Source organism: Coptis chinensis, chromosome 5 (genome assembly GCF_015680905.1).
Source record: "Coptis chinensis isolate HL-2020 chromosome 5, ASM1568090v1, whole genome shotgun sequence".
NCBI lineage: Eukaryota > Viridiplantae > Streptophyta > Magnoliopsida > Ranunculales > Ranunculaceae > Coptis > Coptis chinensis.
Window position 1 is genome coordinate 92,432,382 of NC_141460.1, and position 14,049 is coordinate 92,446,430.

The window sequence follows — 14,049 nt, forward strand, 5'->3', positions numbered from 1 at the left end:
TTAATATGTGACCCATTCACAGCATACCCAGTCCTCCAATTTCTTTTGGTGTATAGAAGATGACAGGAGGGAACCTACATAACAAATTATTAATTAGGACCTACCTAAAAATGAAAGAAATTCAATTGGTAAGAAGGTAACCATATTTCCTACCTGCTAGGCATCTTTGAATTCAATACAATTTTAATACGTGTTTGGATTTTATTTCCACATTTGACCACCAAATCTAATAGTTCTTTTGCACGCATTAAATTGCCTCATGAAAGTATGTCATAAGACCTAAAAGGCAATCAAAAGTACTTGAGTCTCTGTGATATCTCAAATTCTACATCTACAAATAAAATAAGAAAGAAAATACAAGAAAAGAAAACTGAAAATTAAATGAAAACCAAAGGTAACAATGTTACCTATGAGAGTTGTATTCCATTTATTGACGATCTTTGTAAATGTTGTTGACCCTGACAACATAAGAATCTGCCTGACATGATTTTCAAATACTTTCATGTGTTCATCATCAATTATTAAATGGGCCACTGGAGTACGCTCTTTTGTCTGCTCATTCTGCAAGTTCCAAACCCCATCTTTTGTGTTGCTGAAAATGTGTTTGTGGTTGGGGATAAATCTCATAGTGGGTCTAAGTTAATTTATTCGTTGCTCCATGATCTGCATTACAAGATGAGGGAGGCCGGTTGGGTATGTACCAAACCAACACTTTTGAAAAAGACAACCAGAGTGGAAGAATAATCAACACTTCGTAACATGGGAATATGAGTGACAACTACTTCATGTTCCGATAATGTATGATGGGACCATCTACCTAAATACAATCAAACAATCGAGGCATGTGTTCACCGGGGTTCCATGGTACATTCTCAACAAGAAAACAGGTCAAATTCAAAAAGGATAACTGGATAACCATATGACAATTGGAGATTTTTGAGGGGCAGAAGAGAGGACACCACAAGTTCCGAACTAAGTGAGTGTGTAATAAAAACTCAAAATGCTTGGAGAAGGGACATAGCTATCTAAACTTGTAACAAGTGAGGCACGACAAAGAAAGGCATTGTCCACATGCAAAAGATGTAAGATATTATCGATTTATGACATTTATGTCGTTTGTCAACGATGGGTTCGAATCAAAATCGAAATTGAACAAAAACAGAGAACATATCGCATTTCAAAAATGGTACGAAGCAAAACAGAACAATGAACAAACTAAAAACATTTTCTTTCATAGATAAAACCCTACGCTGAACAACCTTACATCAAGCTACCATTGAATGAGAAAGAACTACATATTCAATTTCAAACAATTGGAGTTCAAACACAATTTTTACAAATTTATTGTACCTTGATGTTTTAATGACTTCCACCCTACTTAAGAGTATGTACTAGGCGGACTCTTTGCAACTCATTTGCCAAAAAAAAAAAAACTCCACCAATCTCCTTACTTAAGTTAAAGTCTCCGATCTTGGGGTGTGGGAGTTCTTAGGAATCGCGGGCAATCCACATGAAAAGATGAAGGATTTCTTTGTGTCGTTCCAAAATCAAAAACAGGAGATGCCAAAGACGACAATAAAATTACTCTTTAGTGAGGTTTTTTATTTTCCTACAGCTATAGCTGGGTGACTCTGGAGCTTCTGGTCGAGCTTCTTCTTTATAGTCCACAGACAGGAAGAAAATCCCACCCTTTTCTGTAACTTAATTTGAATATAAGTTGACGTGACGATACAAATACCCGCTTAAAATTTGAATATAAAATATGTTGGGCCTAGGCCCAATAGTACACGTAGAACTAAAACTAATGTGAGACATTTCCCTTCTTACTAAAAATGACAGAGTTTACTGACTAAGGGCCTATTTGTTTTTTTGGTTTAAGTTATAAGAGGGTATTATAAGACATGGTCTTATAAGAGGGTCTTATAAGTGGGTCTTATCAACTGGTTTGTTTTTTATTTTAAGTTCCTCTTATAAGTACTTGCAGAAAAAGAAAAAACAAACATACAACATATTATAGATGGTTATTTGACAAATATAACCCTGCTTTACATACCATTACATAGCACCAATTCACGTCTAATTTCATAACCACTTAAATGATAATGCATTGTCATATGCATAACTAATTAAATATCACATTACAACATAATAAAAAAAATAGACCGAGTATGTTTTAAGACATCCCCACCAAGTTAAACTCCCATGCTAACCAATCCCGTGAGAAAAATATTCTTATCCTCCATATCCTCCAATTCAACTAAGGCTTTCCTAAACTCCTTATTTGCAGCAAGTTTCACCATTGCACCCATATACACATCCATAGTCATCTGCTCATTTTCTTTTGGATAATTCAGAATACCCATACTTATAAACATAGAATAGGACTCCATGTTCTTCTTCACTTCAATCCTTTCAAGCTCCATATGTGTCACTAGATTCTTCACCACACCAATTAACTCTTGCACACTATCAGATTCCTCTTCATCAACTACCTTCTTCCTCTTCTTTTTTGAACCATCACTAGCAACACTGCTAGTTCCACCTTGTTCAAAGTGGGGGGTGCTAGGTTGTGCGCTAACAGGAGGAGTATTGATGTGTACATTATCCCAATAGGAATCGGAGTTACCTCCACATCCGACCTGAATTGGAATGGTATCATCATTCACCATATTTGAATCATCGTCATCAATCACCATGTGATCATCCGGCAACCCAACCTCCCCAAGAGCATAAGCAAAGATCCCCCCCGCCAAAAAGTGCCCTCAAACAACTTGTACAACTCTTCTCATTACTCGGAGGCTTCTTCTTATAGATTATTGCGGTTCGGGTTCCTCTATATTAATTTGGACCAAACAAAATAATTCAATAACATAATTAACACAAAAATAAAACAAATTTGAATTACTACAAAACAAATTATGCAATATAATAGCACTTGCCTCAAGAACATCACCCAAACTTCTTCCTCGCCAATTAATACTCCCAAGTGCAAAATTGATTCCTCCACCACTCTTGCCAACACAATTCCTCCAAGCCACATACTTCTTTTTTCTCACAAGATCCCACCTATTTTTTAAAGCCTTTTGCTCTTGTCATTCAAGGTAAACTTTTCATTCAAGGTATCATTTACATTAATAGGTTTTAGGGATGAACCTTGGTAACCCTCTTTTCAGAACTTCTTCCAAACACAAGTCTAGGAAAGCTTGAGCTAATCCGGGGACATTGGTAAATACATGGTGAACCTTGGCTGCGCTTACTCTCAAGATTACCCTCAAGATTGCCCTCGATTATGCATTGTCGACATTATTAGCCATGATATATATGTTCTAATGTAAACAAGCAAGTACCTTAAAAAAAAAGAAAAAAGAAAAACAGTTCATTATAAATTATTTAAGCACTTAGAAAATAATATGCTTTATTGAAATTCCCCATCGCGATATTTTTTGTAACTGGATATGAGAGTCCTATGTGTTTCTCAGAATGGTTGGGACTTGGGGAATACCAGTGTAACACAATGTCGAAAGATGTTGGCCAACTCAAATTTCAAATGGGTTAAGGTGTCTCTCAGAGTCAAAACTTGCGAATCAACATGGGAGAATATCGTAGAGCACTATGTTAAGTTGTTAACATAGATAGTTGAGTACTACACAAAAGTATTCTCACAGAACGAAAGATAATGACACAAAAGTTCTCTATGGTCCTAAGAAAATGGATTAGTATATCAGATAATCCGAAACCCCATCATTCATTCAAGTCACGAAAATGATTTTTGAGTAGACTCATCTAATTTTCACAGTATGGTGTGAACCGTGTGACCACTGTAAGCACGCCAATTATTATTTACTAAAGATGATCATAATGGATTTTAACACATCTTAGTACATATGTATAAAAGGTTCCTATGTAATAAGAGTGTTCCCAAAACTAGTCACAACCAATAAGAGTGTTCGACTCAAATTATTAGAAGAAAAAAAAACCTCGATTCACAACTACATGAAAACACAAGCAAAACTGCTGAAGCACATTGTCCAGTGACTCCCTAATACCAGTATAAATCAATAGAACCAACAAGTGTACTTCTTTTGGACATGCTATTTTACAAGTCACTACTCACAATTCCTCACTAAGATGAAAGAAAGAAAGGTAGTAGCAGTTGGATCGACATACCAACACAAGAATCGGTTGGATCGAGCAACAAAGAAAGAGCAAAAGTCAAAGTCGAAAGTCGAGTGGAGCGGAGCGGCGGAAAGATGCCAAAAGCAGAGTTGAAGAAAATGGAGGCAAAGAAGAAATGAAAAAGAGAAGGCAGAAGAGAGAACGAGGGTTTAGGGGTAGTGTGCTTGGGGCGTTTATGTCTTTTTCCAGCTTACAAGACTTACATAATTGTAGTAGATCCAATTTTGGTACTTATAGAAATCATGCATCTTATAAGACATTTATAGTAGAATGCCTCTTATAAGAGGCAAAAAACAAACCAAAAAAATGTCCAAAATCACTGGTCCACATCTTATAAGAGGTTATAAGACATCAATGTCTTATAAGAGGCAAAAACAAATGGCCCCTAAGCTCTCGGAGTGAGACTCTGATTGTGAGATGGGGGTTTGAGGTTGCTGCTACTGCTCCTTTGTTTGAGAATAGTTTAAAAAAGAAGAGAGCATTGGGGCATTGGATGTTTTTAGTCTTTTGTGGAGTTTGTTTGTTTATGGGTGTTTTGAAGTTTTGTGCTAATGGTTGGTTTAGATCTGCTGTTGAAAGAGCTGGAGGATCTTCTCAGATAAATTTATATATTTTAACGTAAAAGGATTTATGGTTGGTTTTTATTTGTGTTCTCTCTTTTTCTTATTATTGATATGATAATGTTCATATAGGCGTTTATGAAATATTGACATGTTCGTGGATAGCTAATGGGGTTTTGTTTAGGTGTAAGAATCAAATCCTTTTCTTTGTTGAGTATTTTCTGGATTGTGTGGGTTATTGGTTTAATGAAGATATCAAATAGGCTTATGTTGATCTTTGAAGCTTCAGAGCATGTCATAGATTTGATTAATCAGATATTATCCATTTTTATAACCAGTGTTTCTCTTCTGATTGTTTGCATTTCGGTACCAATTTCATTTGAAAACCTGGATGAATTTGAAATTATTTGAAAATTTAGACAACTCAGTTTGCTTCCTTTAAAATCAATGTATGATGATTAGGTTCAAATGCTTATGCATCAAGGTATAATAACTCTCTTTCTTTCTCTTGGTGTTTAAATATTTGAATATTTGGATAAAAATGATTGCTTTTTGTTGTGGGTTTGAGTTGTTAGCTACATTTGGATAGAAATGAGGAGACCCGTATTAAATCTAGATGTATTATGAGCTTTGGAACTATTTTTAGATTTTAAAGTTGATTGGGCATGTGATATTGTTACTTTGATTTTGAAGTTGTTATTATAGGAAAACTTAAATTGGACTTTTAGTAACACAACTTAAAGTTAAAAGGACTATAAGTTACTCTCTATAACAACGCCTGATGTTGCACTAGCCCAGCATGTATCTCTTCTGTTTGACATTGCAATTAGGTCTGTAGTAAACTTCATTAGCTGTTTGTCTATGTTCAAGGACTCCTGCCACACCTAGGAGCATTACTTGGCTATGTTTGATTTTCATTTATATTGCATTGGGTCCGTACCGAATTTTACCACTGTGTACTTTCCTTTGAAAACAAAACCACAGTAAACTGCCTTTCTTCCATATTTTGAGATTCATCTTTGTAAGTCCATACTTGATCCTATGCTATATGGCTCAAAGCAACACAAGAATTCTCAGGTATGGCCTGTACTTTAAACAATTGTTCTTATCTGGGGGATATGAAGATTGATGGGTCTTGGAAACTCATTATCTTGGCCGATGAGCTTTGAAAGTACTGTATTGTGGTTGCAAAATTTCCTAAACCTTGCTATGAGTGGATGCAGTAGGGGTTTAGAAGCCGATTGGTTTAAACTTGCTTCTTTTGTTTGGGGACTGTTTTCTTGGTAGTTTCGATTGGAGGAGTTATAGTGCAATTTGATGATTTGAGCTGCTTTGGCATTTCGGATTTGTTGTTTAAGTATGGGTAGTAAGTTAATTCTTCAAGGCTAGAGTTCGAGATCGGATCCTTGAATTGATCGAAGCAACAAAGGGTATTTGATTGAACCTGTAATTTCCAATAACTTCTCTGATTGGAAAGATGGAAGCTTGAGATGTAGCAGAAACGAAATTGAAAGAGCTAGATGCTTGCAAGGATCACTGCAGGCGTAGATGGCGGCAATTGTGAACTTGGTCCTCCAGTTGTGGGATTAGTGGCCCACAACCTACTACAATAAGCACGTCTCACTTTTTTGGCAAGACAATCTGACGTGATTTAACCAACTAGGACTCTAAAAGTCTAAAAGGCTTTAATATAAAATTGCTCAGTTTGTTGGTTGTTGTGCCATCTGCTAAACCTTAGATTGGGGTGATAGAACTCTCACCTCATTTTATCTGAACAAGGTAACATGCCTAAGGCTAAAGACCCCATGTGGAATCATGTTGCAGAAGTTGGATCAAAGTTGAAGTGTAATTTCTGCAAAGAGGAGTACAATTGTTCAATTACAAGAATAGGGAGAGTTGTAAGCAAGGATTTACATCCATGTAAATCTGCACCTGAATCTGTAATGCAATTTGCAAGAGCATCAGTGGAAGCACTTTCTAGAAAAAAAGCTAAGTTCCATTGACACGCCTACGAAGAGTCTGACATGGCGAATTTTCAAAAATTGAAGTATATCACATACAATACATGTCCAATTGTGTCCCACACGGATTATTTTCAAAATATGGTGTCCATATTGCATAGGAAAAAAGGGAAGGAAAAGCATTGATGAATATATGAGGTCATCAGTCGAAAGCCACTCTTCACTTGCTGGTGGTTCAAGTTCACATTCTCAAGTTCCTAGGGCCGGTGGTCAACAACAAACATTAAATTGTGTGTTTAGGAAAAAAGAAAAAGATAAGGCAGACCTTGAAATATCGAATGATTATTGTTAATGGTATAGCATTCAATGTTTTAAGGTCTCCAGAATTTGTAATTGCAATGCAAGCTGTTGCAGATTTTGGGCGTGGGTGTGTGCCTCCAAGTAGTGAAGCTGTTAAAACTAAGCAGGTGGGTGGGTGCACTGAAGGAAGAAGCATCCGATTGTAGGCAAGACACCAGAAATAGATCTCATATAAGTCCTGTTGGTAGCTTCTTCAGTGGGAACGGTGTTCTTATGTTCGGAATCTACCGAAGGAGAAGTGAAGGATGCAAAATTTATTTTTAAATTTTAAAAAGAAAAGAATAAATAAACACGTGGGTAGGGAAAATGTCGTGCAAATAATTGCCAACAACACTTCAAATTATACAGCTGCGGGAAATACTGTGGAAAGATATTAAAAGTGGCATGGTGTCCACAGATTTTGGTTTGTCTTTATCTTTATACCCATAGAAATTCCACTTTCACTTGATGAGTTAATTTTGATTTGTAATGCTATTATGTTTATATTTATTTATTTCCATGATCCATCTCTCTGTCTCAAACACGCACATGTGAGGGTGCCGTTCGGATAGGGACCCGAGGGATGAGCTCCTTAAAAGGTTAAAACATTTGTTTTGTTTCAGTTCTAGGCTAGCATATTGAAATTAATATAGCATTGAGCATAAATAACTCGATTTAGGTCATTGCAGCCTGGGCTTATCATCCGGTGTGTATGTTCTTGCCTGGAATTGGGATCTTTAATATTGTAGCCAAGGCAGTTGAGCCTAGAGTTCTTCTTTAGGTTTGCTGTTGTTTTTCCAGAATTTTGAAGTTTTGCATTAGATATTTGGTTGGTTAGTTGCATTTTCCCCCATGTTGAATTCTCACAAGTTTCTCCTCACAGATGATTTTTAGTATATCGGTATATCCAAATAGAACAAGCTAAGCTATATTGGATTATATTCCAAATTTTAATATTTGCATTCTTTTTGTGTAACGTATTAGTGTTTGGCCCTGTCATTTTTTCGTTGGACTGATACTTTTACTGCATATAAACCTGGTGTAGCTTCTAATTGGTACCTGCCAAATGCACATGATGGCTGTGTGAGGCAAAGTGACTGGAGGGATGAATAAGATGAGCTTGATTCCACAAACAATGGATGTAAACAATGTAAATATCCATCAACACATTTTCATTCACATTTGAATTCAATGGATGTAAACAATGTATTAGATTTTGGCGATGAATACAATCTCATCACAGAAATATTTTTGCTCTTTGATAACATAGATTTTGACTTCTCCTTCATCATGCTAGAAAGAGATTTATATATCTACTCATTTCAGCACTACTTTTGCTTTACTTGATTATAAAGATTGATTTACTAACTGATATTTGTGGATACTGTTAACAGGTATTATTGATCTGAATGTAACTGAAGGTTCAAGTATACGAACTTAGCTACACGAAAGAAACTCAATTTCATGTATAGACCATGAATCTGAGTCCAAGGTAATTTAACACTGCGGAAGCAATTCTGATAAAGTTGACATGATCGAAGGTATGATTTCCATCTCTGGCGAACAGTTACTTTTTTTTATTCGAAAGAAGGATGGATTTGATCCATATAGTGAAACCACGTGCCCGTTTAAAACTGTTATAGTTATTAATAAAATATTTCAGCTTGATATATATGTAGTGTTTGTAGTTTCTAAAATGGATGTAAGATCATCCATCAATAAACTTCAATCCTTATCTAATTTGAATATATATACTTCTGTATATGCTTTAATGTGAATGCAAACACTATGATTGATAGTAATAACCTATTGGAACTGAGGCAGTATTCACCTACTTCAGGTTACAGCTTAAGAAAACAATATAATTTCTCTATAACTTTTGACCACGATATAAAATTGCAATATTATTAAATCAAGTAGATTATGGAATCAATCCTTTCAATGTTGGGTCGTATACTCTGTAATACATATGTGCTTACATTGGTTGTCCTTACAAATATACACTGTTGTAGCATTACAAAATAAGTTCACATACAGTACAGAAGAGCATGTATATATGTGGACATTGTGGAACATAAAAAATGCTTCAGCATCAAAACAATTATACCTGACAGGCTTTCTGTTTTCTCAGTCAATTTATCCACTTTCATCTGCCGGATCCTAATCATAACCTTCTTCTTCTTCTTCTTCTTTGTAGGATCAAAGGAAGCAAGCTCCAACAAAGTGAATTGGTAAAAATATGTTAGTAAGATCGATAACATACCGAAGAGCAATGATCCTGAATGTTATTGTGATCATTGCTCTATCAATTCACTTCAGTATGTTCCTTTAATAATATCAAAATATTAGTTGTGATCATTGTTTTGTATCAGATTTATAGAAGTCGGGTGGGGAATTGATTGGCAAAGGTCTATTGAGTTTGACAATTTTCCGTTTGAAGATCTCATACGTGAGGAAATGATGTTCAGAGTTATGTTTAACACTTTTTTTAGACGATCAAATATTCGTGAGGAGATTGATGCACTGTGGGATGCTAAGGACCAGTTACCAAAGGACTTCAAAGCAGAGGTACATGACAATCATTTAATGGGAGTATCTATTGTTGAAATTGGGAATTGGGTGCCCCCCCACCACATATTTTCATTTATAGCTTATTTGTATTGTGGATGGCATAGTTCAACAATGGGAATATTCTGCGTAGATTGCTTTTGATCTTTGCTTTACTCCATAGAATTGGATGACTGCTCTTGGTTTGACACCTAAGAAGACAGAGTTAGAGCGACGTGAACCGCCACAAAGGAGACCGTATGATGGACCCAATGGAACCAGTGATGAGGCCAAGAGGATAGCTGCAGCTGCTCTATCAGCAGTTAAAGATGCCGCTGCTGCTTCTGCTGCCGTTGCTACCATGGGAAGAGGAAAGATAGAAGTAAGCAATATTTGTCAATTTCTTATTTGTTATAAATTTCTGATGTATATATGAATTTCTAAGGATTCATCGTGATTTTGTTAAGTGTGAGGTTTTGGGGCAGAGTTTTATGCTTCATCAGATTAGGGACGTGCATAAGCTGTTTTGTTTAATTATATTATGAATCAAGATTTAGGGAAGAAGCTAAAGGTGGTGATGGGATTGTTTGATAAGCTGCTGGAAGGGATCATGAGGGAACATGAAGAGAAGAGATGTGATGATAAAAGAGGAGGGGATCTGATGAATGTTTTACTAGAAATTTACAGAGATGAGAATTAAACGACATCAAGTCTTTCATCCTTGCGAGTGATCTTTTGTGTTTCCATTTCACCAAGTAGTGGGTTTTTGCAGAAAAGACACTACTGCTGCAGTGCTGCTGTATGTAGTGCTGTCGTATACATACGCCCGAGTCCCTGACCAATGGCTAGAAGCAAATCTGCTTAATTTTTTTTTTTAAGATGAGACCATTACATGGCTATAGTGAGTTTTTCTATATTATGCAGACCAATACTAGAAAAATAAATCTGACCCGAGATAGCCTGTTAAACCTTGAAGTTTATTGGCACCTTCACGAAAACAGAATCAAATGGATGAGAGATGAGACATGAAAGACAAACACTAGGACAAGCATCATTCATAACTTAGCAGTTTTTTGTTGAATTGCCACCCTATTTTGTTCTGTTTTTCACTATTACGACTTGAACATCCTTACATTCGGAATCTAATTGGCTATTAGTCGATTACTATATCCTTTTTCAGGAGCTTTTCGTAGCAGGTACAGACTCGACTTCTACTTCAATCCAATGGGCATTGGCAGAACTTATAAATCATCCAAACAAATTCAAGAAACTTTGAGAGGAAATTGATGTAGTCGTCGGGAAAAGTAGGCTTCTTCAAGAATCTGATGTAACTGCTCTCCCTTACTTGCAAGCAGTTGTAAAAGAAACGCTAAGGTTACACCCTCCAGCACCCTTTATAATCCGACAGTGTGATGAGGACTGCAACATTAAAGGCTTCAACATAATGAAGGGTACTAGGACAATTATTAATGTGTTTGCTGTTATAACCGTGCCTATGAGCCAATTTCTTGAGAACAAAATGTCCAAATCCTTCAGACCCAGCAACTACAGTGGAAATGGATCCTAGAAGCTCTCTCTCCTTCGACAGCCACTATTATCAAGCTCTTACACAAAAACAGGGCCTCTTTCAGTCTGACGCAGCACTTCTTACCAGCATTGGTTTGGCCAGGCTAGCTAGACAACTACAGAATGGCAATGCATTCATGGTACAGTTTGCCAAATCCATGTTGAAGATGGGAGCAATAGAAGTACTCACTGGAAATGCAGGGGAAATAAGGAAGAAATGTTGCGTAGAAAACCCTTAAGTTATTGAAAAAAAATATCAGATAAACCTGGATGTCTGTATTTCTTTGTGCAACCAAAAAGTGTAGAATGTAATATGTCGTGCTTGACCTACACATTTATACCAGAAAGGTTCTCAAATGAAAGTTTCGGGCATAAACAGAAGGAGATAAAAGGACAAGGTTTTCATTAACTAGGGTGATTAATATCTCAGTAATTTCTATTATGATGTTAGTTGGTTAGGTTCACTCTTAAATAGAAAGTGAAACTGATGATGAATTTCAAGATGAGATGAAGCTTAGGAACTCTAAAACTTCTGAAATTGGAGCAAAAGATATTCACAACTGATTTGCCGAACTCAATACTTAACACCCCAAAACTATCTAAACGTTATATACCTCAATTCAAATCGATTTCACTAAAGATCTCCGTTTCGTAACTTATTGGTCATGAATCCAGCTTCGCATCAATTTCAAATTCCTCACAAACTATCAGTATGTTTGTAGTAGCTTCCCCTAAGGCTAGATTCCATTCGATGAGGATATATTTGGTGCAGTCATCTGGAGATTTGTTGCAAGTCAGAAGGATATTGGATAGTAAGGGCTCAACTTACTTCACTGCTGAGTTTGAAATATTCAAACTAGACTCGATGGCCTTTAAGTAGGATGAAGTGAAGAGTCTTTGCAACCATTGTTTTTGGGCGATAATTCTTCAATATGTCTATCTCCATCAGTCTTCCCTGGGTGCAAGACAATTGCATATACTTCACAGATGATTATTTTGAAGTTGTGTGTATGTTTTGGTATACATGCATTTTGGTATTTTAGTTCAGCTCCACCTGCTGTTGCTAATAAAACCAAATATCTTCAGACCTCAAATCACAAGGCCTGCAGCAGTTTTGCCCTCAGTTGCTAAGAAGCAAACATCTTTCGTATTAGGGGTGGTCTGACAGATTTTAGTTCTAAACTTCTGTAATTTTAGTTTTGAAAATTCTTTTGTGTAATTTATCACATGTTAAGACCGTTCAGATTGAATGTGAAATGGAACTTCTGATCAAGTATGATATTGGTAGAAGACATTAGTAGACACTCCATATTTTAGTTCTGACATATATCAGAACAATAGAGTAGTCTGACAAATATTTTAGTTCTGACATATGTTAGTTCTGAAGCTAAAGGAATTACCAATGGAAGTAACAAGCACAACTTCTTGAATTGATGCATGAATAAAAACTACATAATCACTAACTAATTAGGATGGTAAACATGGTTTGAAAGTCATCCAGCAAGATAGAGCATTCCTAATGGCTGCAGTCTGCACTAATAGCATTTTCTAATAAGAGAAATCTGATTCGATTGGAACAAATTCGATCAGCAACAATTTTATCTCCAAACTAATAAAATTGGTAAATCAAACTGGTAGTCAAACTTAAAAATGAGTAGAAGTGATCTCATTTGAGACAATACTACTACTACAAGTGATCTCATTTGAGTCTATAGTAGATCCTTAAATGACTTTCTAAATTACAATTCAAAACGAAAAAAAAAACAGTCATCCAAACACTAAAAAACTAACTTCAGCCTTCAACTTTCCTATCCATTTCCATTTCAATTTTCCTATACATAAATAAAACCCATCAAATCAAACATAAAACATTCAATTCAACAAAAATAAAAATTATGAGAAAAACAAAAAACGACGAGTAGATGATATAAAGGGAACAACCTCTTCATCAGATTCATCCAAATCAATATACTTCGTAAGAACTTCAACCAAATATTCCATACAGTTCAAGAAAACAACAATCTGCATCAATTACCTGACAGTGTACTCTGAATAACATCTAAAACATAACCATCAGAAGGCACTAAACAACCACCGCATATAATGAACGTATATATGTTACATACCTTAGCAAGGGTAGCAAGCACATGGTCAATGATCCGTTGTTTATGCTCACGTACTCGAGTTATATAATCCAATTCTCTTTCTTTGCATGGTGCAAATACATGAAAAGCCGATAAAACCATCGAAGGCGATATAATGAACGATATATGTTACATACCTTAGCAAGGGTAGCAAGCACATGGTCAATGATCCGTTGTTTATGCTCACGTACTCGAAGTTATATAATCTAATTCTCTTTGCTGCATGGTGCAAGTACATGAAAAGCCGCATAAAAAATTAAATGAGAACATTGTCAAATTAACAAAGAGTTTTTCTTTGTTACAAAATTTAAAAGTTTGAAATCATGTAAGAATCAAACATAACCAAACTGTGAAAAAGGAACTTCATTGGTAGATTTAGGTGGTGCGTCGACAACAGAAATATCAAATGCACTTGCAGGTGGTGCCTTATCCATGGCTGATAATCAAACATTGATAAGGAAATTGCAGCAAATAAATGAAAGTGGTATACAACTATGATCAGGAATAACTATTAAGGGAGGTTCGGAGTCATGCAAAATGCAACCATGTCACCAGTACCTCCCATTAGAGTTATCGACTTTTGTATAATTAAAATATAAAGAGTTCCGATCCACTGGAACTTCTACCAAAGCTACACGCATGTACTATAGTTTAGTGTGCATAGCAAAAGAGTCTAAAAACATAAAAGAGGCAAAGAAAGAAAGTGCAAGAATTGAATAATGGCAATGTTCGTCTCGCAAAAGAAACAAAAACAGC

The 14,049-nt window shown here is 35.9% G+C and overlaps 1 protein-coding gene across 12 annotated transcripts; it reads left to right on the forward strand.

The window, feature by feature from the left end:
• The first annotated feature begins 5,397 nt into the window (after window positions 1-5,397).
• On the forward strand, window positions 5,398-11,558 carry LOC147500119 (uncharacterized). Of its 12 annotated transcripts, none has more exons than XM_086561821.1 (8): window positions 5,425-7,635; window positions 7,716-7,790; window positions 8,082-8,186; window positions 8,431-8,577; window positions 9,234-9,277; window positions 9,409-9,604; window positions 9,768-9,965; window positions 10,764-11,558. In XM_086561821.1, exons 6-8 carry the CDS (start codon window positions 9,494-9,496, stop codon window positions 10,857-10,859), a joined length of 405 nt encoding a protein of 134 aa, XP_086417947.1. In that variant the 5' UTR covers window positions 5,425-7,635; window positions 7,716-7,790; window positions 8,082-8,186; window positions 8,431-8,577; window positions 9,234-9,277; window positions 9,409-9,493; the 3' UTR covers window positions 10,860-11,558. The 12 variants fall into 12 exon arrangements, with proteins under 12 accessions (XP_086417956.1, XP_086417955.1, XP_086417947.1 ...); XM_086561820.1 differs by having other exon boundaries at window positions 7,726-7,790; XM_086561830.1 differs by having other exon boundaries at window positions 5,398-7,790; window positions 9,234-9,267; window positions 10,741-11,558.
• The last annotated feature ends 2,491 nt before the right edge of the window (window positions 11,559-14,049 follow it).

Bases quoted from the DNA above. Each gene is read 5' to 3' on its own strand.
- LOC147500119 (XM_086561825.1), top strand. From the start codon at position 9,494: ATGATGTTCAGAGTTATGTTTAACACTTTTTTTAGACGATCAAATATT. The intron at 9,605-9,767 runs GTACATGACAAT...TTTACTCCATAG, and splicing joins CAAAGGACTTCAAAGCAGAG to AATTGGATGACTGCTCTTGG. The intron at 9,966-10,763 runs GTAAGCAATATT...ATCCTTTTTCAG, and splicing joins TGGGAAGAGGAAAGATAGAA to GAGCTTTTCGTAGCAGGTAC.